General features: G+C 34.9%; 1 protein-coding gene across 1 annotated transcript; it reads left to right on the plus strand.

The window, feature by feature from the left end:
* sptlc1 (serine palmitoyltransferase, long chain base subunit 1) lies at positions 1-27460 on the plus strand. Its single transcript, XM_073829920.1, has 15 exons — positions 1-59; positions 1730-1837; positions 4210-4304; positions 4465-4558; positions 6559-6631; positions 6709-6841; positions 8170-8299; positions 13966-14055; positions 15216-15323; positions 15420-15515; positions 20789-20885; positions 22953-23007; positions 24685-24802; positions 26594-26667; positions 26748-27460. Exons 1-15 carry the CDS (start codon positions 6-8, stop codon positions 26839-26841), a joined length of 1419 nt encoding a protein of 472 aa, XP_073686021.1. The 5' UTR covers positions 1-5; the 3' UTR covers positions 26842-27460.

A 27460-nucleotide genomic window follows, 5' to 3' on the forward strand; every position in this document is an offset into this window, starting at 1 on the left:
TCAAAATGGCGTCGGGGCAACAGTGGGTGTTGGTAGAGATGGTGCAAGCTTTTTACGAGGTAACTACAACTTTATTCTCTTGTTTTTTAATTTTTGAATTGGTAGAAATATCGACAGGCTTTGTCACGTTTAATCGCTTAAAGAGCACCGGCCCGTGTGATCGTGTTTGTCTCTATTTGACAAATAATCCTCAGTGTTTTCATAATAATGTAACTCCAGGAAGTGCAGTGAACAGTATTAACGTGTGTCAGTCACACAGGTGAGGCTCACACACCTAAATATACATTTACTACAGTGATCACACTTCCCCTCAAAATACTATTAACCATAAGTAATTACAATAAGACTTTATTGTAAATAAATTCTTCGAGAATCGTTCGATTTTAAGTTATTGTAAAAACAACTGTAGTAATATTTTGGTGTAAATCTACAAAAATGTTTTTATTGGCTGTGTGTTGTTTATACCTAATTCTGGAGCTCTTTCTGTTTGTTGTGAGTGATTAAATTGAGTATGATGTATTTTTATTTATGTGGAATGCCTATATAAGAGTAAGTATTTATATGAGAAATGAAGCAAAAAGCCAGACCATAAGACACACAATTCTCCTTTTCAGTGTTCCTTAAACACCTGTTACAATCACTGCATTGCACACCTTATGTGAAACGGTGCAACTGCTCAAACACCATCATAAGAGACTAATAAATATAGACACTAATAAATAGTCAACTTTAAGATGTCATAAAAGGATTGCTTCATCTGGAAAGCATTGCATCTTAATTATGGTGAACACACACCTGATAAACCTCTTAAAAAGATCAGATTCACACACACAAATGCTACATGTCTCTGCTAAATGTCATTTTAAGGTGAGACACTGCTGGTGAATAGGGTAAAAAATAACTAATAGTTATGACTTTACTTACCCAGTTGATTGATTTTGCTTACACTCATAAACATTTTTTGTATTCGAAGTTTTCTAAAATGTTAGGTTTAAATATGCAAATTATGCATTATTTAATGAAATATGTGCTAATTTGCATACATTTCTAGTGCAAAAATCTAAACTCTGGTTGAAGTCAATTTTAAAATTCTTGTTAAATTTTTTTTTTGACATATTAGAGTCAAATGTTGAATTTTGGGATCTCATTTTGTCATTCCATAATTCAGAAGATACTTAGAACAGACCGAAAACAATATATTTTTTACTTTTTTTTTGGGAATGAAATTGATAAAATCAAGCAAATTATATATGAACAAATCCGTCTGTTAAAACCTTCAGGATATCGACAGGAATAAAAATGTTAGGTGTGTGTAAGTGCTACTGAAGTGGAGATTTATGGCTCAGTGTAGGAGAAAAAACTCATTTTGAGAAAACAGCCTTTAAAAATATGGATTGTAATTGAAGTCTATTGACACAAATAGATAAAGTGCCAAAAAAGAAAAACTTAACAGTGTCTTTTGGATGTTTTCTTTCCACTAGTCTGAAAAAAACACTATAAAAAAACAAAAAGCCCGAAATCTCAAACTTGATTAGTGCATAAAAAAAGGGTTTTTGCCTGCAGTGTCTCCGATTAACTTTCAGCTGAGAGCATTGTAGAGATTAATTTCGAGTGTTGCTGATATTCAATACATATTAGAATTAAAAACGCACAGAATGTGTATCATAAGCTCATTTATGTATCTGGAGCAGATTGTTTTATAATAGTGATGTGATTTTTTTTCTTCTAGGCACCAGCATATCATTTGATTTTAGAAGGTATCCTCATTTTATGGATTATCAGACTGCTGTTTTCTAAAACATATAAACTTCAGGAGAGATCAGACCTCACAGAAAAGGTGAGAGCTCCATTATAGACTTTACATATTGCTCATTTATAATTTGATTAGTTTACAGTGTTTTCTAGAATGATTTCTGTGGCTATTTGGCATTCATTTTACCTCTATACCTTTCAAAATAAAATAAAAAATCCTCGATTTTATTTAGCCGGCGTTGACTAAAACACTAAGAATCCATGAAACGCATTATTTGACTGTTTTCCAAGACTGTGTTATACATTAAACCCGTTTAAAAATCATAATTATTGAACGATTTCGTTAAATAAATATATGCAATGCAGGTTTAATATATGTGCGTCAATTATGTACGTTACGTTCGTGCATCTCACAGAAGCTATGATGTTCCACAGGAAGTGTTATCATTTACATGTGGAGCGTCTCGAACTCCATCTCTGCATGTTGTTGTGAGTTTGGGTTTAATATAACATTCATCTAGGAACACAACATGCGCCATTTCATCTGATTTGTAAGGTAAATCATTTATAAACCTACGCAAACAAACAAAAAAAAAGGGTTAATCACGATTACAAAGTTGTAACCCTCACTCTGAGTTTGATGTCCACATATTCATTAAATTATTGTGGCTGTAGCATTTCTGTGGTAAAGATATGGCCAAACATTAAAGATTAAGTGGACATTTGAATTAAATGTTGTTTAAAAACTAAACAAGGATTAGATCGCCAGTAATGCATCAAAACAATCGTCAGAGCGTTGGTGCCCTCTGTAACGCCTAATGTACATTAGCTCTATTGTTTATAATACATAATGCATTTTGTACAATTAAACCCACAGTGTTGGGGAAAGTTACTTTTAAAAGTAATGCATTACAATATTGAAGTACTCCCTAAAAAAGTAACTAATTATGTTACTTTTTATGGAAAGTAATGCATTGTTTCTTTTGCTTTACTTCTTAAATCTGGGCAGGATTTGCTTGTTTGTTTTTAATATAAAAAGTTGTATTTTTGGCAAATGCAAAAGCCTTTTCACACCAAAAGCCTCAGGTTTGGAGAAAAGTACATTGACGTCTGTACAGTAGACCGCAGAAGAAAAAATGTTAACTCTTCAGCAATAAAAACAAAAACAAATGTTAGATTATCTTGAGTAATTTTTTTAAGTAATTTTATTTTTGAGTAAGCTTTTAATCAATAAATGGGGAAAAAAGTAACTGGCATTACTTATTTGAAAAAGTAACTCCGATATTTTCTTGTCAATTAAAAAGTAATGCGTTACTTTACTAGTTACTTGGAAAAAGTAATATTATTACGTTACTTGCGTTACTTGTGATCTGTTACCCCCAACACTGTAAACCCATAAGATTTCTAGCTTTTGTTTTTTATTTGAACTAATTATTATTGCACCAGTGCTATTATATATGTATTCTAAATCATTTGAAAGGCTGTTGTTTACTTGCATCTACATTTTTATTAACACAAAAAAAGCCTAATTATAATTATAGGGCCCTATGAAATCAATTAAAATGTTTCTATATATATATATATATATATATATATATATATATATATATATATATAATATTTTTTTTTTTTTTTTATCAAAAAGCCTGTCTAATTAATTGAGCTTTACAGTTTTATTTTTACCAAATTCTTTTCCATTACTTTTCTGGATTCCATTTTAATGGTTCCATTAAAATGTAATAATCAAAAAAATCTGCAATTAATTGATTTTATTAAAACAAAATATTCGTAACTAAAATGGTTGATTTTTGGTGGAAAATTAGTCGTTTAGATTAATCGATTAATCGGTAGATTAATTAATATAAAATATTTTTAGTGGCAGCCCTAGTCAATACAATTTTTAATGTGTTTGAAAGAAGATTAAAAATACAGTAAAAACAGTAATATTGTGAACTATTATTATAATTTCAAATAGATATTTTCAATGTGAATATGTTAAAATATAATTTATTCCTGTGATGTAAAGCTGAATTCTACTGCAGTCACATTATCCTTTAGAAATCATTCTAATATGCTGATTTGCTGCTCAAAAACATTTCTGATTATTATCAGCATTGAAAACATTCTGTTGCTTCATATTTTTGTGGAAACTTTGATATGTTTTGTATCTTTTAAACTTTTTCTATGACATATTATTTACAATAAGGTTCCATTAATTATTAATATAGCTGCAAGCAGCGATGGCGGGCCCTCACCTAAGGTTCCAATAATTATTAATAGTTAATGCATTGACTACACTGACTTACAATGAGCCATTGTCAGTTAAAATTAGATGCAATTCATCAAATAATATTAACAGAAACTATTTCTGATGTTGAAATTAACACCAACTAGAGTAAGCTAATAGAAAAGTGTTATTGCTTGTTCTTCATGTCCTTTCATTCCTGTGAATTTTAGGAGAAAGAGGAGTTGATTGAGGAATGGCAGCCTGAGCCGTTGGTTCCCCCCGTATCAAAAGACCATCCTTCCCTTAATTACGATGTGGTCACAGGGTACGTCTTGTGTGCTGTTTCTCTACACAATAAGAAAGTGGAGACAAGCTCTAATTTAAAACGCTGTTCAAATCAACAGCTTTGTCATCTGCGTATGGTATAATAATTGCTGTGTGCTGTGGAAATGATACTGACTAAAGGCTGTGTTTTTCTTTTACAGGCCTCCAAGCCACAAAATCATTGTAAATGGGAAAGAGTGCATTAACTTTGCCTCATTTAACTTCCTGGGTCTGCTCGACAACGAGCGCGTAAAGGTTTGTAACATTATGAGCGCAAGCTCTTAAGTGCTTTTCCATTCTTCGCATTTACATACATCACACACACAGCTGCTCCTGATTGTAATGTGCTCGAGTTTGCTCTTTTATGCTAAATAGAGCTTGATGAATACAATTATCACTGGTGGATTTTATTTGAAAGGGATCATTTACTTTGTACACTGCAAAAAATGCTTTTTGTCTTGTTTCCAGTCAAAATACAAAAACATTCTTAAATCAAGAAAGATTTTTAAGACAAGTAAAAATTATTGTCTTGTTTTCAGAAAAAAAAATCAAAATTAAGTGAGTTTTTGCTTGAAACAAGCAAAATAATCTGCCAGTGGGGTTTTCTGTTTGAAATAAGATTATTTTGCTTGTTCTAAGCAAAAACCCACTTAGTTTTGACTTGTTTTTTTCTTGACTCGAAAATCTTTCTTAATTTAAGAATCTTTAGATATTTTAAATAAAAAAAAATCTAAGTGAGAATAGCATTTTTTGTGGCAGTCTAAGAGTTTTTTATGTGTTTTCAATAGTTGCCAAGGCTGCATTTATTTGATTAAAACCCATAAAATTGTGAAATATTATTGCAATTTAAAATGAGTGTTTTTTATGTGAATATATTTTAAAATAGAATTTATTCCTGTGATCAAAAGCTGAATTTTCAGCATCATTACTGCAGTCTTCAGTGTCACATAATCCATCAGAAACCATTATAATATTCTGATTTGCTGTTCAAGAAACATTTCTGATTATTTTCAATGTTAAAATATATTTTTGTGGAAGAATTCTTATATTTTAATGTTTTACTGACACTTGTGATCGATTTATTGCATCCTTTCATAATTTAAGGGGGGATACTGCAGGCACAAATGCTGTTTTTATGCACCTAAAAGAAATTTTGGGCTTTTTGGTTTTCATAAAGTGTTTTTTCAGACTAGTGGAAAGAAAACATCCAAAAAACACTGTTAAGTCTTTCTTTTATAGCACTTTATCTATTTGTGTCAATAGATTTAAATTACAATGCGTATTTTTAAAGGCTCCTACACTGAGCCATAAATCTCCACTTTACATTTTTATTCCTGACTATATCCTGAAGGTTTTTACAGAAGGATTTGTTCAGATATAATTTGCTTGATTTTATACATTTTATTCCCCCCGAAATTATACAAAAAAATTAGTGTTTCCTGTCTGTCCTAAGTTTTTTCTGAATTATGGCGTGACGAAATGAGATACAGAATTCCCTCTGTAAAAACATTTGACTCTAATATGTCAAAAAACAAGAATTTAGAAACTGACTTCATCCAGTGTTTAGATTTACGTACTAGAAATGCATGCAAATTAGTGCCTATTGCATTAAAAATGCCTCATTTGCATATTTAAACATTTTTTTAACATTACATTTTAGAAAAGTTACCCTATTCACCTGCAGTGTCTCAGCTAATATTAGAACTAATTAGAATGTATTCTTTTTTGTTGAATTAAGCAAAAACTTTTTATTCTAGACTATAAGGTATTGCTATGATCATAACCTTTGAACAAAATGTAATAATTAAGCTTCCAAACCAGCTTTACTTTTTAGTTGTTGCCACTAAGCATTGCGCAAGCAACTCCAAGGTTGTGGGTTCAATTTCCAGAGAGTGTATAAACTGATAAAATATAAGCCTTTTGCCAAATGCTTGAATATAAATGTAAATATATACCCTGGCACTGCGCTTATGTCACATAAACCAGATGCCTTTAAGTCAACATGGAACGTTTTTTCTTTATTTTACTTTTGTGATGTGACATAAACATTAAAAACATATGTTTTTATGGGATTTTATTGGAACATGTATTAAGTAAAGTACATGGAGCCAATTTAAATTTCAGGGTAACTTGAAGAGGCATGTAAAATTAAATGAATTTGTGGAATAAAGATGTTGATATTCATGCTCATTATGGAATTCTGTTTCTGATTAAAATCTTTCCGTAGCCTGACAATATCATTCGTTTTTTTTCAGTTGAAGGCTCTGTCGTCGCTAAAAAAATACGGTGTGGGAACATGTGGACCGAGAGGCTTCTACGGGACCTTCGGTTGGTAGATTTATCATCTCATGCACTTGTCTGTCTTATGTTACTGCGTCAGTTTACAGCATTGAAATGTTTCACAGATGTTCATCTGGAGTTAGAAGAGCGACTGGCAAAGTTCATGAGAACAGAGGAGGCCATTATCTACTCGTATGGCTTCGCCACCATCGCCAGTGCCATTCCAGCCTACTCCAAGAGAGGAGACATCATCTTTGTGTAAGCCTTTCCACCCAGGACGTCCTGAGATGATAAAGCATGCACTGCAAAAAATGCTTTTCTTACTTAGATTTTTTGTCTTGCTTCCAGCCAAAATATCTAAAAATTCTTAAATCAAGAAGGATTTTCTAGATGAGTAAAAATTGTCTTGTTTTCAGAAAAAACAAGTAAAAATTAAGTGTGGTTTTGCTTGAAACAAGCTAAATAAACTGTCAATGGGGTAAGAAAAATAATATTGTTTTCTGTTTGAAATAGGATTTTTTTTTCTCACCCCACTGGCAGATTATTTAGCTTGTTCTCTAAGCAAAAAATCACTTAATTTTGACTTGTTTTTTCCAGTGTTGTTTTTGACAACCATCTTAGATTTAGTCTTAGTCTTAGTCTTTTGGACTAAAATGCTTATTAGTTTTAGTCCAATTTTAGTCACTTCTATATGTGATAGTTTTAGTCCAATTTTAGTCACTTCTATATGTGACAGTTTTAGTCCAATTTTAGTCGACGAAAAGTCAAAAAGGTTTTAGTCCAATTTTAGTCAAAAAAAAGGGGAAAAAGTAGTCTTTTAACAAATTAATGTAGGTCAGTAAGTATTTTGCTGTTGGGTAGTGTCACTTATAAGTTGTGAAAATAGCAGATCTATAGTTCAACACAATGTGAGCTTCCGGATCGACTATTTTCACCAATAATTACAATAATGAAGGAATGGTTTTAGACATAAAAGACATATTTTGAAATACACCCATAGGTCCTCTCGCCGTTTGCGACCACCCTGTGTGCAAACTGCCGCCATCATGGTTAATTGTCTGTCTGTCTGAGTGACAACAATGTGACGTGTTGAGGTGGTGGGCGTAACCAAACAAGGATAGAATGCTAAAACAGCTTGCCATACTAGTATAGCAAAGAGTATTTAATGCTAAAACGGCTTGCCATAGCGTCAGATACTTTTTTAGGTATTAATTGGCATGCACAATAAGCAAAAATGTCATGCATTTTAAACGTCTGACGGACCACCCACTAACATTTTCGTCTATTCTCGTCTCGTCAACGAAAATTCACACACGTCTCGTCATGTTTTAGTCATCAACGAGCCATTTTTATATTGTTATCGTCTCGTTATCGTCATGAAAAAAAGTGGCGTCAACGAAATGATTTCGTCATCATCATCTTTGACAAAAACAACACTTTAAAACAATAATTTTTACTTGTCTAGAAAATCCATCTTGATTTAAGAATTTTTTTAGGTATTTTGCCTGGAAACAAGACAAAAAATCTTAAGTAAGAAAAGTATTTTTTGTAGCATGCTGATTTGTCTGTGTCTCTTGTTTTCTCAGCGACGAGGCAGCGTGTTTCTCTATTCAGAAAGGCCTGCAGGCTTCCCGCAGCTTCATCAAATACTTCAAGCACAATGATATGGAGGATCTTGAACGCCTTCTGAAAGAACAAGAGATTGAAGATCAAAAGGTAAGGAAGAATTTGAACAAAAATATCAGTAACCGCAACATGAAATGGTGTTTATTAGGGATGCACCGAATGTTTGTCAACCAAAGAATATGCGAAAAGGCAGAATAAATGATAGCGAACAATGACGTGATTCAATCAAATAGAGGCGTGCACTAATGCAGCAAACATGAGGGCAGTTTGGAAGCATTTAAAACTGTGAGAAAGATGGAAAAATCATTAAAAGCACCGACAGCGAGAGACTGTTTAGTGTCACATCGCATGTCTTCCATGAGAAGAGAAAGGGCTGGTTGTTGCTGGTTACTGTATGATGACTGAAATCACCAAAATTAAACCATTAGTAAATAAACTACAGAACGTTATTTTGTCTAATACATACACCAACTGTACTTATTCTGACAGCGCTGCACCAGTTCCTTATATTTCGCACAGGCTTGCGTTTACGGTCTAACGCATTCGCATGCGTATGAATGGAGGTCAATGGAATGAAAAGTGCAGTGTGACCGTGCCTTTAGCCAGGGTTCAAAATCCAAAGCATGAGGAAAATCTGATGAGAATAATTCGTAAAACTAGTGCTGAGGGTTTCTTGTGGGTTTCCGCCAAAATAAAAGTCAGCATTCATAAATGTTAGTATTGTGATTACTGTTATTCTGTAAAATAAAGTACAACAGTAAGACAAAAATAATGATAACAATCATTACAACAGCTCTATTAATACATTTATTATAGCATTCTCTTTTGCTCAGCAAGGCTGCATTTATTTGCACATTATAAACTCATGCCTGAAAATAGCAAAAGAATATTATTTTACTAACTTATTAATTTTAAGTTACATTGTGATTTGTTGGTAATGTCTACTAGAATGTTTAAAATGTTCAGTGTTAAGTAAATCTTTTTAAATTGTTGTTTGGTAATAGATATTTTATAGAAAATTATTTTAATAGAAAAGCAAGACAAAACTGTAAAAAGCAAATATTGGCTATTTAATTTATGCAATGGTGAAAATAATGAGGGAGAAACATTAAAAGCTGTGTTCAGTAATCGGCCAAGAATTTTCATTTCGGTGCATCCCTATTGTTTATACTGTATTTACTGCTAAAGCATAATGTGCATTATTAAAATAATAAAGGCTTGATTTTAAAGTAACACCTGCTGTTCTTCTTACACATTACATTCACTAACTGTAGTAATAACAGTAAATTATGCATAAGTAGAAGCAATGAAATCTATTCCTAACCCTGTTGTAAATATATCTGGTAACACTTTAGTTTAGGGACCAATTATCACTATTAACTAGTTGCTTATTAGCATGCATATTACTAGCTTATTGGTTATTAGTATTTCTAAAGCACATATTAATGTCTTGTGTTGCGTGACCATATTTTAGATCTCTTAATCCAACCCTTACCTTAACTTAACAACTGCCTTACTAACTATTAATAAACAGCAAATTAGAAGTTTATTGAGGGAAAAGTCAGAGGTATTAGTTGGTTAATAGTGAGAATTGATCTCCAATCTAAAGTGTGTCCATGTATTTTGTTAATTAATATTTCTGAGAACTTGTATGTGTATTTGTGTACACTGCAGAAGCAGCACAATAAAATAAAGCGTCACCGATTTTAAAGGAGACTTTACAGATTATGTACCCACCCCCTTGTCATCCAAGATGTTCATGTCTGTCTTTCTTTAGTCATAAATTATGTTTTTGGAGGAAACAATTTCAGGATTTCTCTCCATATAGTGGACTTCTATGGTAGCCTGGCTAACGCCAAAACACGTCACGACAACGTCATGATTCGTGGTTTGGGAACCACGTTCATTTTCTCGTATTTGAGGCGTGGTTTACGAATGCCCAGAGTCGTTTATTGGGCGCTACAAATGTCTATCAAATGCGCTCATAGCCAATCGTTTCAATTATACCAGATGACGTACGTAGAGCGACAGTAATTCGACAAGGAAGAAGACGAAGAGTTTTGACTGAGGACAAAGTTATGCTTCATAAATTATTTATCAATCGTAATTCAACGCTGACTTTTTAGCATGCATTTGACCGAATTGTCTGCGTTTGTCTTTATTTCTGATTGCATAAGTCTCTTATACTTATACTTTTAGAATGGCTAATATTGTTCATTAAAACTGACATTTAACAAAAAAGGCAGAGTTGTGCTTGTCATGTTTCATTTTATTATACATAGAATAAAGATGTATTATACACAGTGCACATATAGCTTAAATCACATATGAATATGTTTTATTATTTTTAATATGAGTACGAAAAGAGAGTTGTGGTTTATATTTTGAAGAAAACAAAGAGGCAGTGGTGTTTGATATCACTTCCTTGCAATTATTGTTTTTTAACGCTTTGCATGAACTACATTTTTGTCGCTATTAATGTTTAACGTTAAATGAAACGGAAAAGAGGCAATGCTGTTTGATATAATATTTCTTTCACTGTAATGTTGTACATTCCCTGAACTACGTTTTTGCAGCTATTAATATGTTTAAATGAAAACGAAAAGAGGCAGAGGTGGTTGATATCATATTTCGTCTTATTGTAAATACATACAGTTGTGGCCAAAAGTTTTGAGAATGACACAAATATTAGTTTTCACACAGTTTGCTGCTAAACTGCTTTTAGATCTTTGTTTCAGTTGTTTCTGTGATGTACTGAAATATAATTACAAGCACTTTATACGTTTCAAAGGCTTTTATGGACAATTATGTGACATTTATGCTAAGAGTCAGTATTTGCAGTTTTGGCCCTTCTTTTTCAGGACCTCTGCAATTCGACTGGGCATGCTCTCAATCAACTTCTGGGCCAAATCCTGACTGATAGCAACCCATTCTTTCATAATCACTTCTTGGAGTTTGTCAGAATTAGTGTTTTTTTGTTTGTCCACCCGCCTCTTGAGGATTGACCACAAGTTCTCAATGGGATTAAGATCTGGGGAGTTTTCAGGCCATGGACCCAAAATGTCAACGTTTTGTTCCCCGAGCCACTTAGTTATCACTTTTGCCTTATGGCACGGTGCTCCATCGTGCTGGAAAATGCATTGTTCTTCACCAAACTGTTGTTGGATTGTTGGAAGAAGTTGCTGTTGGAGGGTGTTTTGGTACCATTCTTTATTCATGGCTGTGTTTTTGGCCAAAATTGTGAGTGAGCCCACTCCCTTGGATGAGAAGCAACCCCACACATGAATGGTCTCAGGATGCTTTACTGTTGGCATGACACAGGACTGATGGTAGCGCTCACCTTTTCTTCTCCGGACAAGCCTTTTTCCAGACGCCCCCAACAATCGGAAAGAGGCTTCATCGGAGAATATGACTTTGCCCCAGTCCTCAGCAGTCCATTCGCCATACTTTTTGCAGAAGATCAATCTGTCCCTGATGTTTTTTTTTGGAGAGAAGTGGCTTCTTTGCTGCCCTTCTTGACACCAGGCCATCTTCCAAAAGTCTTGGCCTCACTGTGTGTTCAGATGCGCTCACACCTGCCTGCTGCCATTCCTGAGCAAGCTCTGCACTGGTGGCACTCCGATCCCGCAGCTCAATCCTCTTTAGGAGACCATCCTGGCGCTTGCTGGACTTTCTTGGACGCCCTGAAGCCTTCTTAACAAGAATTGAACCTCTTTCCTTGAAGTTCTTGATGATCCTATAAATTGTTGATTTAGGTGCAATCTTAGTAGCCACAATATCCTTGCCTGTGAAGTCATTTTTATGCAACGCAATGATGGCTGCCCGCATTTCTTTGCAGGTCACCATGGTTAACAATGGAAGAACATTGATTTCAAGCATCACCCTCCTTTTAACATGTCAAGTCTCCCATTCTAACCCAATCAGCCTGACATAATGATCTCCAGCCTTGTGCTCGTCAACATTCTCACCTGAGTTAACAAGACGATTACTGAAATCATCTCAGCAGGTCATTTAATGACAGCAATGAAATGCAGTGGAAAGTTTTTTCAGGATTAACTTAATTTTCATGGCAAAGAAGGACTATGCAATTCATCTGATCACTCTTCATAACAATATGCAAATTGCTATTATAAAAACAACTTTTCCAATTTCCAATATTTATGTAATTCTCAAAACTTTTGGCCACGACTGTACAGTGACGCAGTGAAGATAGCCGGAGTAGAAAAAGCGAGCTGACTGATGTTATCAAGTACACTGCTGTTCCATTTGCAGAATTACAGGACTTGCATCCTCACGTCCTCGGGAGTTCGTACTCCCAAGTCAAACTTCCAAGTCCGAACTTTACATACTTGGTATTGAGAAACGGCCTTGTGTGTAACTATCTAAGGCTGCATCGAAAGATAACTTGGCGTCTGCTGCCATGCTGGATCCATAGTTATAAACGAACTGCTTCGGTGAGTCGCATAGAAGATGTCATCGTCTTGCTGCTCCCTCCCCGTTCTGTGATTGGTGCCCTATCTGAGGTGAAAATTTGGTCCATGGTTTCCAGGCTGCCTAGCAGCGTGAATAAAATCGCACTGCGCAAGGCAGCATGGGGAAACCCAGGCTACTTCTATGGTGCCCTTGAGTTTGAACTTCCAAAATGCAGTTTAAATGCGGCTTCAAACGTTCCCAACTGAGGTCCTATCTAGCGAACCGATCGGGTATTTATTTATTTTTTATTACAATTTAGATACTTTCTAACCTCAAACACTCGTCTTGTCTTGCTCTGCCTGAACTGTTTTTTTTTTTTTTTTCCTCGGTTCAAGAGCGTTAGGGTATGTCGAAAAACTCCCATCTCATTTTCTCCCTCAACTTCAAAATCATCCTACATTACTGTTTTACCTTTTTTGTTAAGGGTGTTTGATCTTTTTTGCATGTTCACCTTGCAAAGACTGGGTCAGTACTTCTGCAGTGATGTACAATGATTTTGAATTGATTTTTGAAGTTGAGGGAGAAAATAAGATGGGAGTTTTTCGACATACCCTAACTGTCTTGAACCGGAAACAGCAAAGTTTATGCAGAGCAAGACAAGACGAGCATTAAAAAGTATATAAATTGTAAATTTTTAGGAAAATAACTGATCGTTTTGCTAGATAAGACCCTTTTTCCTTGGCTGGGATCATTTAGAGCCCTTTGAAACTGCGTTTTGCATGTTCAAACTCGGGACACCATAGAAGTCCACTACATGTAAAAACAGCCTGAAATGTTTTTCTCAAAAAAAAATAAAAATAAAATTCTTTATGACTGAAGAAAGAAAGACACAAACATCTTGGATGACAAGAGGGTGAGTAAATTATGTCATTTTTTTTTTTTTTTTTGTTCTGGAAGTGAACTTCTCCTTTAACAGCTGGGATTTGACTAGAGTGAAAAGTGACTTTTGGTGATTATAGTATTTTTCCATACTCCGTATACCTTTTTGTCAACAGAAATGTTTTTGAAGTAGAGAAAACTGTTGCTTTTTGATGCACGATTACAAAACCAAAACTTTTTTCTTTTAGTAAAACATGCACAGATGAATAAATGTGCAATATAATTTAATTTGAATGTGTTTATTCATCTGTCCACCCTAACTTAAAAGACTTTAGCAACTTAAAAGAGTATTCACTCAGAGCACATAATCGATTTTTGAGTGCAGCAGCTGTTTGTTTGATGTTCCACTGTACTTGTATATAAGCTTGTTCATTCATTGTTATTATTGTTGGGTTTTTCTGTAGAATCCACGTAAGGCGAGAGTAATCAGACGGTTCATTGTGGTTGAGGGACTCTATATCAACACTGCAGATATCTGTCCACTACCTGAACTGGTAAGACAACCTTATAATACTTTTATTTAGCAAAGATGATTTAAGTTGATCAAAAGTGGTGATAAAGACATTTATTTCAGATAAATGCTGTTCTTCTGAACTTTCTATTAATCAAAGAAACCTGGAAAAAAAATCAGATGTTTTCAACATAATAATAATAATAATAAAAATGTTTTTTGAGCAGCAAATCAGAATATCAATATGATTGCTGAAAAATCATGTGATGCAATGATGCAAAAAAAAAAAAAAAAACAGGAATACAGTGCATTTTTAAAATATATTCAAATGGAAAACAGTTATTTTAAATAGTAAAAATATTTCAAGATTTTACTGTTTTTCCTCTACTTTGGATTAAATAAATGCAGGCTTGGTGAGCAGAAGAGAAAAAAAACACTACAAATCTTACTGTCCAAAAGCTTATGACTGGTAGTGTAGATTTACCTGAAAATATAACTTAAATTTTTAGCATTAGGCTGAAATATAAAATGTGAAAAAGTAATTTTCTGGAATTTTCTCTTTTGACTTTGTGGTGTTTGCTAAGGAAAGCATCACTGAGACTATACAGAAAAGAAAATGGTGTTGGATTTACTTTGAAATGTCAAATAATTACAAAGAAATGGCAAGTAACACAGCGTTAATGGGATTTTGCTCAGCCTCATGTTGTTCCAAGTTTTTTGTTCATCTTTGAAGCACAAATGATAAGTAATATTTCTGCCTCTCTTAATAAAATCCATGCAACCAAAAGTCTAATGGTTCAAAACATTTGTAAAGAGTTAAATGTTAAATCCATATGAATCAAGCACAAGAGACAAAATTGATTTATATTATCAACAAATTTAATTTATGCTTTAATTCACGTATTCTTTCTAAGTTTTATGGGATTTATACAAACATCTAACTCTTAATATTAAACTTGGCACTTTTGTGCTACAAAGATAATTGATGCCTCAAATTGTGGGACAGATGTTATTATTTTCTAAAGGATATGATTTTTTTAGAGAATAGAAACTGCTATAGAGCTACAACCAAGAATACATTAAAAACAGTCGGGAACACTGTATAGTTTTACGTTTACATTTGAAAATACTACTATTGCTACAATGCTCTGGTTGTATTTTCCACATGGACTGATGTTTTAATGACTACATCTTCTTTTCCAGTTGAAACTGAAGTACAAATATAAAGTGCGGATCTTTCTGGAGGAGAGCATGTCTTTTGGAGTGCTTGGAGAACACGGAAGAGGACTCACAGAGCATTTTGGGGTCAACGTACGTAATGCCCAGAATATAAACTTCTCTACAGTTTCAGGTACTTTGATGTAAAATAATGGTTCAGCAAAAATTTCATGTCTGTTTTAATTTCAGATTGATGATATTGACCTCATCAGTGCCAACATGGAGAATGCGGTGGCGTCCATCGGAGGTTTCTGCTGCGGACGATCATTCGTTATTGATCATCAGGTATAATTACAAAAGAAGAACAAGAAGCAAATACGGGGCTAGGCAAGGGAAGCATCAGAACTAGCAGGAATTAGTAATTGAAGCCCTTTTAGGTTGGGTAAAAAGACATGAAAACAACCACTAGTGATACAAAATAATTGGTTATCACTTTTGACCACAAGGTGGCACAGTCTCAACATGTTTTGAATGCTTTCAGGTCATGGTCTCATTGGTACATATAAAGTTTCGTAATGGTTCACCAATGCATTCGTAAAATATAGCATTTTCTATCATAATACTCTATTGAAGTCAATGGCAATTTCATGTTTTGTTCAATTATAGTGGCACCAATAGGCACAACCCCACCAAATTCTGTACGTGTCCTTAGAGTATGTGCCCATACATATGTGTGTCAAATTTGATAACAAATATCTTATTTTGTTTTGGAGTTATAGACATTTTTCTATATAAGAAGAGAAAAAATGACCGATGGCTGACTTTGTTTTCATTTTTTGTCATTTACTATCAAAATTTTGGCAATTGGGCATTATCATGTAGCCGGCACACTATGTTTCCGAATTTCCTATGGTGGTTTCGTATTGATCGAAGTAACGGCTTCTAAGAAATTGGCAAATGTTTTTTAAGTGCCAAAATGCAACGTTGCACAAACCATAAGGCAAAACCTGGCATGTCTGGTATCGTTGGACTCGGCAAGGATTCAGGAGTCTAAAAAGGTGACTCCTGTGAAAATAAGTCGAAACTTCTCAGGCTCCTTCAGGGCATCATGCTGATGACCCATACTGAGTTTTGTATTGGTACATTAATGCATTTGTGAAATATAGCATGATGGTTGACGCCCAAAATGGCTGACATGGGAAAATGGGTATTATTCGACTTGGCATCATGCACCGAATCTAAAAAAAGCCGTTTTGCGATTTTTGGTCAAACCATTCAGAAGTTATAAGCTAAAAGATACATTTTTTTGTATCTCCTGACCACTAAGTGGTGCTGTGCGGAAACATTGCAGGTAGCCTCAGGTCATGCTTGTTATAACACACCAAGTTTGGTGTCAATATGCCAAACCGTTGCAGAGATATAGCCCTCAAATCCATTTTTGCTTGCTTTTCGTAGAATTAATTTGCCCTTTATTCAAGAACAGTTCGACTAATCAACTTGAATTCCATAACTTTTTGCCAGCATGGTCAAGATGATCTGAGCCAATTTTGGTAAAAATCAGACAAACCATCTAGGACGAGTTCGAAAAAGTAGGTTTTACGAAGTTTAAAAAATGAGCCAAGGATTCAGAGAAAAAAAGATTTTGATTCTGTGCAAAAGTTATTAGCATAAACATGAGTGAAATTTGGACAAGTGGTCGTGCTAGAGAGTTTGAGTTGAAGACTCCAAATTTGATGTGGTTAATGTTGAGACAGTCCTCTATCAGTCTGCCAAATTGCACAACTTTCCCACAAGCGGTTCTGTAGCCTGCCATACATTCAATAGCGGAAGAAATGGAAGAAGAAGAATGCCAACATTTTAATAGGTGCCTACGCACCTTCAGTGCTTGGCCCCTAATAACTGATTGCATCATCATACATACTTTATAAAGTTATAATTCATTCATGGTTTATATAGCATAACGTCCACTATAGCATTCCTTTCAACTCAAAAAGACGAAATTTCTGACAAGTCGAAGATATTGTGTGTGTGTGTGTCCTACATCTGACTTACTAATTCCTAGCCTCAACCTAATTTCTGTTTACTTCTTTTGTGGCTTGCTGTTCATTTACCCCCAGACAATCATTTTGACTCATTGTGTATATTGGCAAACAGGAGAGGTGTTTACAGCAAATACTGGGAGCCAAAAATAACCTAAAATGTATTCTTTTAATCTGTATATCTGATAAATTGGGTTTGCCTTTGTATTCAGTAAGCAAAGGATTTTATTAGTCGGTGTATATTTTACGCCCTCTCAGCCGTTTGGTGCTGTGATCCTGAAAGGTTTGGCTTTCTGGTTATTGTTTAAGTGATCAAAGGACGTTTCTTTTGATGTACATTTCTGTACATGTGGTTTCTATATTCTGGAGATAAAACTGTAATTATATACATATGCATTTTCAAATCTGGACGTAAGAGCACAATTATCCTCATGTAACCTAAAATGTGATCCAGATCTCTAGTAAAGCAGAAGCTCTTGCATCTATATCCTGTTGCTGAATAACACAGTTTCTTTAGAATATTTAAGGTCATTTGCATCATTAGGGGCCAAGCACTGAAGGTGCGTAGGCACCTATTGTATCATTGGCATTCTTCTTCCTCCGTTATTTCTGCTCTTGAGTCTATGGCAGCACATAGAACTGTTTGCGGGTAAGTTGTGAAATTTGGCACACTGATAGAGGACAGTCCCAACATTAACCCTAGCAAGTCTGGAATCTCTAACTCAAACTCTGTAGCGCCAGCACTTGTTCAACGTTTCACTCATGTTTATGCTAACAACTTTTGAAGTGTAAGGCACAGAATCAATATCAATTTTTCCTCTGAATCCTTGGCTCATCCGAGTCCAAAAAAGTCCAATATTCAAAAATTGCAAAGTTTAGTCTTTTTTTCTATTTTTAATAGTTCATAAAACCTACTTTTTCGACCAAAATTTATAGTAAAATGTAAAAAAAAAATTATAATAACTTTTGTTTACATTAGCCTATTGTAATAAAGCTAGTCTTGCTATATTCCTTGGAAAATGCAGAGAACATAGATACCAATTATGCCATAATTGGATGAACTTCCTCTCCGCCTTTTTGATTAATGTTGAAAACATTCTCCTAGACTGTTGGTTTGATTTTCACCAAAATTGGCTCAGAACATCTTTAGTTCATGTTGGCAAAAAATTATGGAATTCAAGTTGATTAGTCAAACCATTCTGGAATAACGCGCAAACAAATTCTATGAAAAGTACGCAAAAATTCATGAGGCTATATCTCTGCAACAGTTTGGCGAACTGACAACAACCAAAAGTCTAATGGTTTAAACAAGCATGACCTGAGGCTGTCAGAAGCAGTGTTTCAGCACAGTGCCACCTAGTGGTCAGGAGACATGAAAAATTGCTATTTTTGCTTATAACTTGGTTTGTTTAGATTCGGCGCATCATGCCGAGGACCCATTTCAGCCATTTTGGGTGTCGGCCATTTTTAATTTTGTCAAAAAATGCTACATTTTATGAATGTATTGCTACGAAACTCGGAATGAGTCTTCGGCACCATGCCCTAACAGTGCCCTGGCCAAAAGTTATAATGAAATGTAAAAATTTTATAATAACTTTTGTTTACATTAGCCTATTGTAATGAAACTGGTCTTGCTATATTCCTTGGATAATGCTGGGAACATCGACACCAATAATGCCATAATTGGATGAACTTCCTGTCTGCTATTTTGATTAATGTCGAAAACCTACTTTTTCTAACTCCTCCTAGACCGTTAATCCGATTTTCAACATATTTGATCACCTTTAGACTATGCTGACAATAGGTTAAGGATTTCGCGTCGATATACGAAACGGTTTATGTTTAGCGCATTAACAATTTTGCTAGAAAGATGCCAAACCATCTGAGGCTGTATCTGCTAATAAAAAAGTGCTAATAACTTTTGATTGCATTAGTATCTCAACTTATTCCTTTGCTCATGTCAAAAACATACATACTAAATAAGCCATAGTTGGCTGAACTTCTTGTCCACCATTTTATGTTGAAAACGTACTTTTTCGAACTCATCCTAGACCGTTTGTCCGATTTTCACCAAAATCATGTTCTGACTGTGCTGACAAAAAGTTATGAAGAGTTTAATCCATCAGTTAGCTCCGCTGGTAGCTAAGTGTATGGGGCTTAGTGAAAACTTAGTGATTGGTCGTGGCGTTATCCAATTGCGTGCAGTGAGAGTTTCAAATGCATGCTTGGTGCCGCCCCTCGAGTTAAGCCCTTTTCATTGCTCGATGCCAGACCCTTAATCTTAATAGATTAGGGTCTGGATTTTTTTCCAGGCTAACAAATTTGAGCCATGATGCCAAAATGACTCTGAGGCTTTATCTCTACAAAGCTTTGATATATTGATCCCAAACTTTGTGTCATTGTCACCTCACACTAAACACACCACATCGATTTGATAACAGCACCACCTGTTGGTTAAAAGTGATAGCCCACTAAATCATAGTACTATTGGTTGTTTTTGTGATTTTTCACCCATTTCGACTAAAATCAATTTAAAATGACTTCGATTGCTCATTGCTTCAGTTGCTCTGATCCTTGCTTGCCTAGTGCTTGGCCACATAATAGCTGCTTGCAGCTGTATTTTTACTTCAGTTACTGTATGATGCATTATACCATCCTCTTCATATATGAGTTATGTGATACGCCAAGTCCTGTGATATGTCATTTATTCTTTTCTTTTCCTATTTGACTTTCATATACCATCATTTGCAAATCTCACGGATCATGTGAGATTCGTTCTTCCCTTTAATGATGTGAAGGAAGTGAATCCACACGGTCTATTTAAATGCATGTGGAGCGTCAATAATCCGAGCAGCTTGTGCAGCGTTTGCAGATTTTTGTACAGTCACTTTTACTGATGAGAAAACAGTTGCTCTAGGAAACTTCAAAATCAAAATTAAAGTCTTGAAATACTACATATATAGCATAGCAGTGAGTAGCGATTACAAGACCAACTTCAGCAATTTCTAGTTCATTTGAAAAGTTTGAAACTTTGTGTTTGTTAAATTCAAGCTTTAGTTTTTTTTTCTTCTCAAATCAACAGGAATTGCATACATCATTCAGAACTGTTAAAGGTCTATTTGTATTTGTGTGCACACAAAATATCAACAAAACGTTGTGCTTTTGTAAAATAGCTAAAGATGCGCTTTCTGCTCTCTGTCTTGCGGAGGGGCAAATATTGGTTTATTTTTACTATTTAAAATAACTTAATGTAATTTATTACCCTGATTTCAAAGCTGAAATATTACTCCAGTCACGTGATCATTTTGACTGGTAATGTATACACAGGGCTTGTTTCTTTGGTAATGACACAGCCAATTTTATTCGCCAATTACTTCGACTAATGTCCCTTTAAGGCTCAAAATTCAATAGCTTGGTGTGATAACCTGAGATGATTTGTACCAAATGTATAAATACAATAACGTGTTTTATAGCCTTCACAAATCCAGATGGATTCTATATTGCTTGCCTTCTTCTGTTTTCCACCATTATTATTAAAAATGAACATGAAATGACTGAATGTGTTTTTTATGTTGTCAGCGTCTGTCAGGTCAGGGTTACTGTTTCTCAGCATCTCTTCCACCAATGCTGGCCTCCGCTGCTATTGAAGCCCTCAACATCATGGAGGAAGATCCAGGTAACAACATTTACATTAACAAAATCAAATGCATTTTATTTTCTCAAGTTATTTAGTGTATTATATCTCATATATACATTTGGAATATGATTATTTTCCCCTTTTAATATGACATGACTCAGCACTTTTCTGAACTTAATTGGCTTGACTTTAAAGAGACTGTCTGATAATCAGCTGATCCAAACCATATGCAGTGATGCTCAGACATGCTTTCATATAGAAAATGTACCTATTTTTTTATTGGCTAGATCAACACTACTGTTACTATTACTCACATTTAGTTTAGGCATTTGAATAAAACATTATCTATGATCAGACCTTCGCTTGGTCGATGTTAAAAGGGCTTAGGCCTGCATTGCGAAGAGAACCATGTCATATCAACAGACCACAATAATCCTCCAGAATTTTGGACATGGGCCTAAAGAAACTAGAGAAACTCTCTTAACTCAGAGCTTCTTGGCAACTAGGGACAGAAATGTAAGGAGTCTTAAAGGTTGTGAATTATGTTTTTCTAGTTAAATCCTTATACTTCAGTATTGAGTGTTACAGTAAATATTCCAGCACAGAATCAGTTGTTTGTTTCTGAGCTCATCAGTGGTGTTTGACATGAATAAATGTTGTGAGACTGTGATCAGACTGGTTCAACACAAAGGTGACACTTCTCCTCAGGAGAGATCTGGTTCAGATTGTTCTCTCAGTGGGAGTTTAGTGGAGGTCACATTAGTGTGTGTGGATTCAACACCGGCCTCACTCATGCAAACATCAGTTCATTACCATCTGAGTCTGGGTCTTTTGATTTCTATTACATATTTTAAGGCTGGAAACATACTATGCAAACATGCATGCAAACAAAAACACAAATTATGTGTAAATACTTTAAAAATGCGAAGTATTTAGTATAAAGTATAGATTACTGTGATCATAACTATTCAACAATCAACAGATGTGTTTTTTTTATAGCTGATCTTGAATTGTATGGAAGGCATGTTCTGCTCATTTTAAATAAATCAATTCTAAAAAATTCTAAAAAAGCTGGTTGGCCAATTTAAAGCTGATATATGTGATATCACACCCAATGGAGTTAAATGATTAATTCACTTCCAGAATAAAACTTTTCTGATAATTTACTCATGTCAACCAAGATGTTTATGTCTTTCTTTCTTTAGGTATTTGAGGAAAACATTCCAGGATTTTTCTCCATATTGTGGATTTCAATGGGGATCAATTGGTTGAAGGTCCAAATTGCACTTTCAGTGCAGCTTCAAAGGGCTCTACATGATCCCAGTTAAGGAATAAGGGTCTTATCTTGTGAAACGATTGGCCATTTTCTGATAAAAATCAAAATGTTTATACTTTTTAAACACGAATGCTCGACTTGTGCTAGCTCTTCGATGTGCATTGTGTAATCACGTTGAAAAAAGGTTACGCATGGTTAATTCTTTGTCTGTGTACTTCAGTTAAAAAATAATTGTTTTACCATTTTTTTTGTAAAGGCCGTTTGACTTTCCTTGCACATTTGTTTTGGATCGGTACTTTTGCCTATTTTACACGTGCATGATTACGTAATATGCGAAGTTGAGCTAGTGCAAGACGAGCATTTGTTGTAAAACTATAAATTTAATTTTTTTTTTTTTTTTTGCTAGATAAGCCCCTTATTTCCTTGGCTGGGTCGTTTAGAGCCCTTTGAAGGTGCATTGAAACTGCAGTTTGGACCTTTAGCCCGTTGTCTTCAATTGAAGTCCACTATATGGAGAAAAATCCTGGAATGTTCCCCTCAACCTTAATTTCTTTAATAATAATCTGGAAATTTTTATTCTGGGAGTGAACATATTCTTTAAATTGAATTTATTTTGTATAGTGCTTCTAAAATATTTTAAATGGTAATAATAAATAATTTAAAAATAAAAAATTATAATTTGAACTTGTACTTGTGTTCCTTTCTGACTCTTGACTGAAACAGCACTGACATTTAGTTTAATTAAAATATATGCATGCATTTACTTTGTTGTTTAGAGCATGTTTTGGGTAAAACTTCATATTAATTGCAGTATTTTTTTTCTCTCACAGGCATTTTCAGGGTTCTGCGGGATAAGTGCAAACACGTCCACAAAGCACTACAAGGGCAAGTCCATTTTATTTCCTTTTTCCATTAAAAAAAAAGAAACAATGTATGTGTTATTATGAGCAATAATAATAGTAAGTATAGCTGCAAGCAGCAATTACGGGGCCAAGAACTGGGCAAGAGAAGCATCAGAACAAGTGCAGCAATGAGTAATTAAAGCCATTTTAAGGTGATTTTAGTCAAAATGGGTTGGAAAAAAATGCAAGTAATACAGTATAATCAGTTATCACTTTTGACCACAATGTGGCACTGTCTCAGAACGTTTTGAATGCTTTCAGGTCATGGTCTCGATGGTACATACAAAGTTTTGTAATGGTTCACCAAAGCATTAGTAAAATGTAGCATTTTCTATCATAATACTCTATTGAAGTCAATGGCAATTTCATGTTTGTTTAATTATAGCGCCACCAAAAGGCACAATCCAATAAAATTTTGTGTGTGTCCTTAGAGTGTGCTCATACATATGTGTGCCAAATTTGGTGACACTATCTCATTTTGTTTTGGAGTTATAGACATTTTTCTATATGAGAAGAGAAAAAATGACCGATGGCTGACTTTGTTTGCATTTCTTTGCCACTTACTATCACTGTTTTGGCAATTGGGCATTAGTATATAGCCGGGACACTATGTTTCCGAATTTCCGACGGTGGTTTCGTGTCGATCGGAGTAGCGGTGTCTGAGATATTGGCAAATGTTTTTTAAGCGCTAAAATGTAATGTTGCACAAACCATAAGATAAAACCTGCCATGTTTGGCATCACTGGACTCTAAAAAGGTGACTCCCGTGAAAATAAGTATATTATTTGATTTTACCACTGGGTGGCGCTGACTTGAAACTTTTCAGGCTCCTTCAGGGCATCGTGCTGATGACTCTGATACTGAGTTTTGTATTGATACGTCAATGTGTTCATAAAATATAGCATTGTATAACAAAATTAAAAATGGCTGACATGGGAAAATTGGGGTTCAACTCGGCATGATGCACCGAATCTATAGAGACCAGTTTTGTGAATTTTGGCAAAACCTTTCAGAAGTTATAAGAAAAAATAGCCATTTTTCATATCTCCTGACCATTAGGTGGCACTGTTTTGAAACACTGCAGGTAGACTCAGGTCATGCTTATTATAACACACGCCAGTTTGGTCTCAATATGCCAAACCGTTGCGGAGGTATAGTCTCAAATCCATGTTTGGATACTTTTCGTAAAATTTGATTGCGCGTTATTCGAGAACGGTTTGACTTATCAACTTGAATTCCATAACTTTTTGCCAGCATGGTCTGAAGATGATCTAAACCAATTTTGGTGAAAATCAGACAAACCGTCTAGGATGAGTTCGAAAAAGAGTAGGTTTTACGAACTATTAATAATAGAAAAAAATAAACTAAACCTTACAATTTTGGACTTCATTCAACTCAGCATGAGCCAAGGATTCAGAGAAAAAAAGATTCTGATTCTTTGCCTTACCTTCAAAAGTTGGCATAAACATGAGTGTAACACTGAACAAGTGGTGGCGCTAGAGAGTTTGAGTTAGAGACTCCAAACTTGCTGTGGTTAATGTTGGGACTGTCCTCTATCAGTGTGCCAAATTACACAGCTTTTCTAACCCACAAGCGGTTCTATGGGAGGCTATAGACTGAATAGCGGAAGAAGAATTTAACGGATATGTTTTTCTTGCAGGATTCCAGGGCTGAAGGTGGTTGGAGAGCCTTTTGCTCCAGCTCTCCATCTGCAGCTGGAAAACAGCACAGGATCCCGAACAAATGACCTGAAGCTGCTCCGAGCGATTGTCGATTACGTACGTTAAACCAGCAGATCACAGAGAACAAGTCCGTTGTCCTGTTGTGCTCATTATGCCATGTGCATCAATATTATAGACTGTAAAAGAAGGATTCTGAAGAGCGTTTGACATGCTAATAACTTGCTAATCATGTTAGAAACATGCTAACAACATGCTAATCATAGTAAAAACATGTTAGTGCCTTGCTGTTCATGCTAGAAACATGCTAGCAACAGGCTAGTAACTTGATAATCATGTTAGTAATGCTAACATCGTTCTAGCTACACACTAGTAACATGTTAATCATGCTAGTAATGCTAACATCGTGCTAGCTACACACTAGTAACATGTTAATCACGCTAGTAATGCTGACGTCATTCTAGCTACACACTAGTAACATGTTAATCACGCTAGTAATGCTGACGTCATTCTAGCTACACACTAGTAACATGTTAATCACGCTAGTAATGCTGACGTCATTCTAGCTACACACTAATAACATGTTAATCACGCTAGTAATGCTAACATCATTCTAGCTACACACTAATAACATGTTAATCACGCTAGTAATGCTAACGTCATTCTAGCTACACACTAGTAACATGTTAATCACGCTAGTAATGCTGACGTCATTCTAGCTACACACTAGTAACATGTTAATCACGCTAGTAATGCTGACGTCATTCTAGCTACACACTAGTAACATGTTAATCACGCTAGTAATGCTGACGTCATTCTAGCTACACACTAATAACATGTTAATCACGCTAGTAATGCTAACATCATTCTAGCTACACACTAATAACATGTTAATCACGCTAGTAATGCTAACATCATTCTAGCTACACACTAGTAACATGTTAATCACGCTAGTAATGCTAACATCATTCTAGCTACACACTAGTAACATGTTAATCACGCTAGTAATGCTAACATCATTCTAGCTACACACTAGTAACATGTTAATCACGCTAGTAATGCTAACATCATTCTAGCTACACACTAGTAACATGTTAATCACGCTAGTAATGCTAACATCATTCTAGCTACACACTAGTAACATGTTAATCACGCTAGTAATGCTAACATCATTCTAGCTACACACTAGTAACATGTTAATCACGCTAGTAATGCTAACATCATTCTAGCTACACACTAGTAACATGTTAATCACGCTAGTAATGCTAACATCATTCTAGCTACACACTAGTAACATGTTAATCACGCTAGTAATGCTAACATCATTCTAGCTACACACTAGTAACATGTTAATCATGCTAGAAACATGTTAAAAACATGCTAATGCCTTGCTGTTCATGGTAGAAACATGCTAATCATGCTAGAAACATGTTAAAAACATGCTAATGCCTTGCTGTTCATGGTAGAAACATGCTAAATAAGTTAAAAATATGTTAGCAAAATGCTAAAACATGCTATCTATCCATTTATCCATCCATTCGACAGACTGCATCGCCTTCAAAAGATTCAAGCTTTAAGCTTTAAAACTACTTTAAACTTCAGACTTTTTTAGAATGAAAACCATAACATTTCTACAGTTTCTAAAACTTTGTAAAACTTTTTCACACTTTCTGATCTAAAACTTAAAGTTTGTCTTTAGGACATTTTTTATCTAGTTATATCAATTAACTTTTGGCTTCATAAATAGAAAAGGAAAGTTTTGCTGGATTTGATGTAAGATTATGATAGTGTTACTTGTAGGTCAGACACATTTTAGTTGACTTCAAGAAAGTGAAGTAAATTCTGTGTAAGTGCTTTGAAAATAACCTGTTATTTTGGTCCTTTCTGTAGAGTTTGGACAGACAGATTGCGCTCACTTTAGCGCGATACCTGGAGAAAGAAGAGCGCTTTCTTCCTTCACCAAGGTGATTGGCTGTCAGATATTTCAATCAAACCTCTATGAAATGGTTTTGCTGTATAACTGATGAACATCTGTGTCGTTCAGCATCAGAGTAGTGGTGACGGTTGAGCAGACGCAGGAGGAAATCCAGAAAGCAGCGCAGTGCCTTCGAGAAGCAGCTCTGAACATCCTCAAATGAGGACCAGCTTCAACACGTAAAGCTTTGAATGTGTCATTGACGAGAAACTGAGAGCCATCCCGCCTGATGGTTCGGTGACCTTTGAACCCTGAAGATTTGATAGGACGAACACACCGTGTTATATTTATGTTTCCCATACCTGGTGTACAGACAATGTTGATTATTTTAGTCTTCATTTCACATTGAAATAAATGCAGCGCTGGTTCTTCACGCTGTTCGCAGTCGGTGTGCACCATCAAACCTATCTGTGTTTGAATGATGGGAGATCTTGGCTAATCAACAATAAATATGCCATAAACAAGAACAATTATTTTATATATAACTATATGAAGTCTTTTTATAGACACTAGTATTTACATTCCTTTGTTACCTTTGACCAAAGAGTTGCTTCTTTATTACATGAAAATGTTTTTGTTTTTGTTTTTTTCCATACATTCTTAATAATGTGGTTATTTCCATTTTGATGCATTGTGAGTGGACTGGGTTGAGAGCATTGGCTTGCACACACTTGGCAGAGATATCAAATATGACCTTTTTAAGATTCTGTGATTGTCATTCTATCAAAATGTAACTTGTTTTCAAACTAATTTCAAGAATAAAACACATTTCAGTCTTTAAA

Source organism: Garra rufa, chromosome 23, assembly GCF_049309525.1.
Source record: "Garra rufa chromosome 23, GarRuf1.0, whole genome shotgun sequence".
Lineage (NCBI taxonomy): Eukaryota > Metazoa > Chordata > Actinopteri > Cypriniformes > Cyprinidae > Garra > Garra rufa.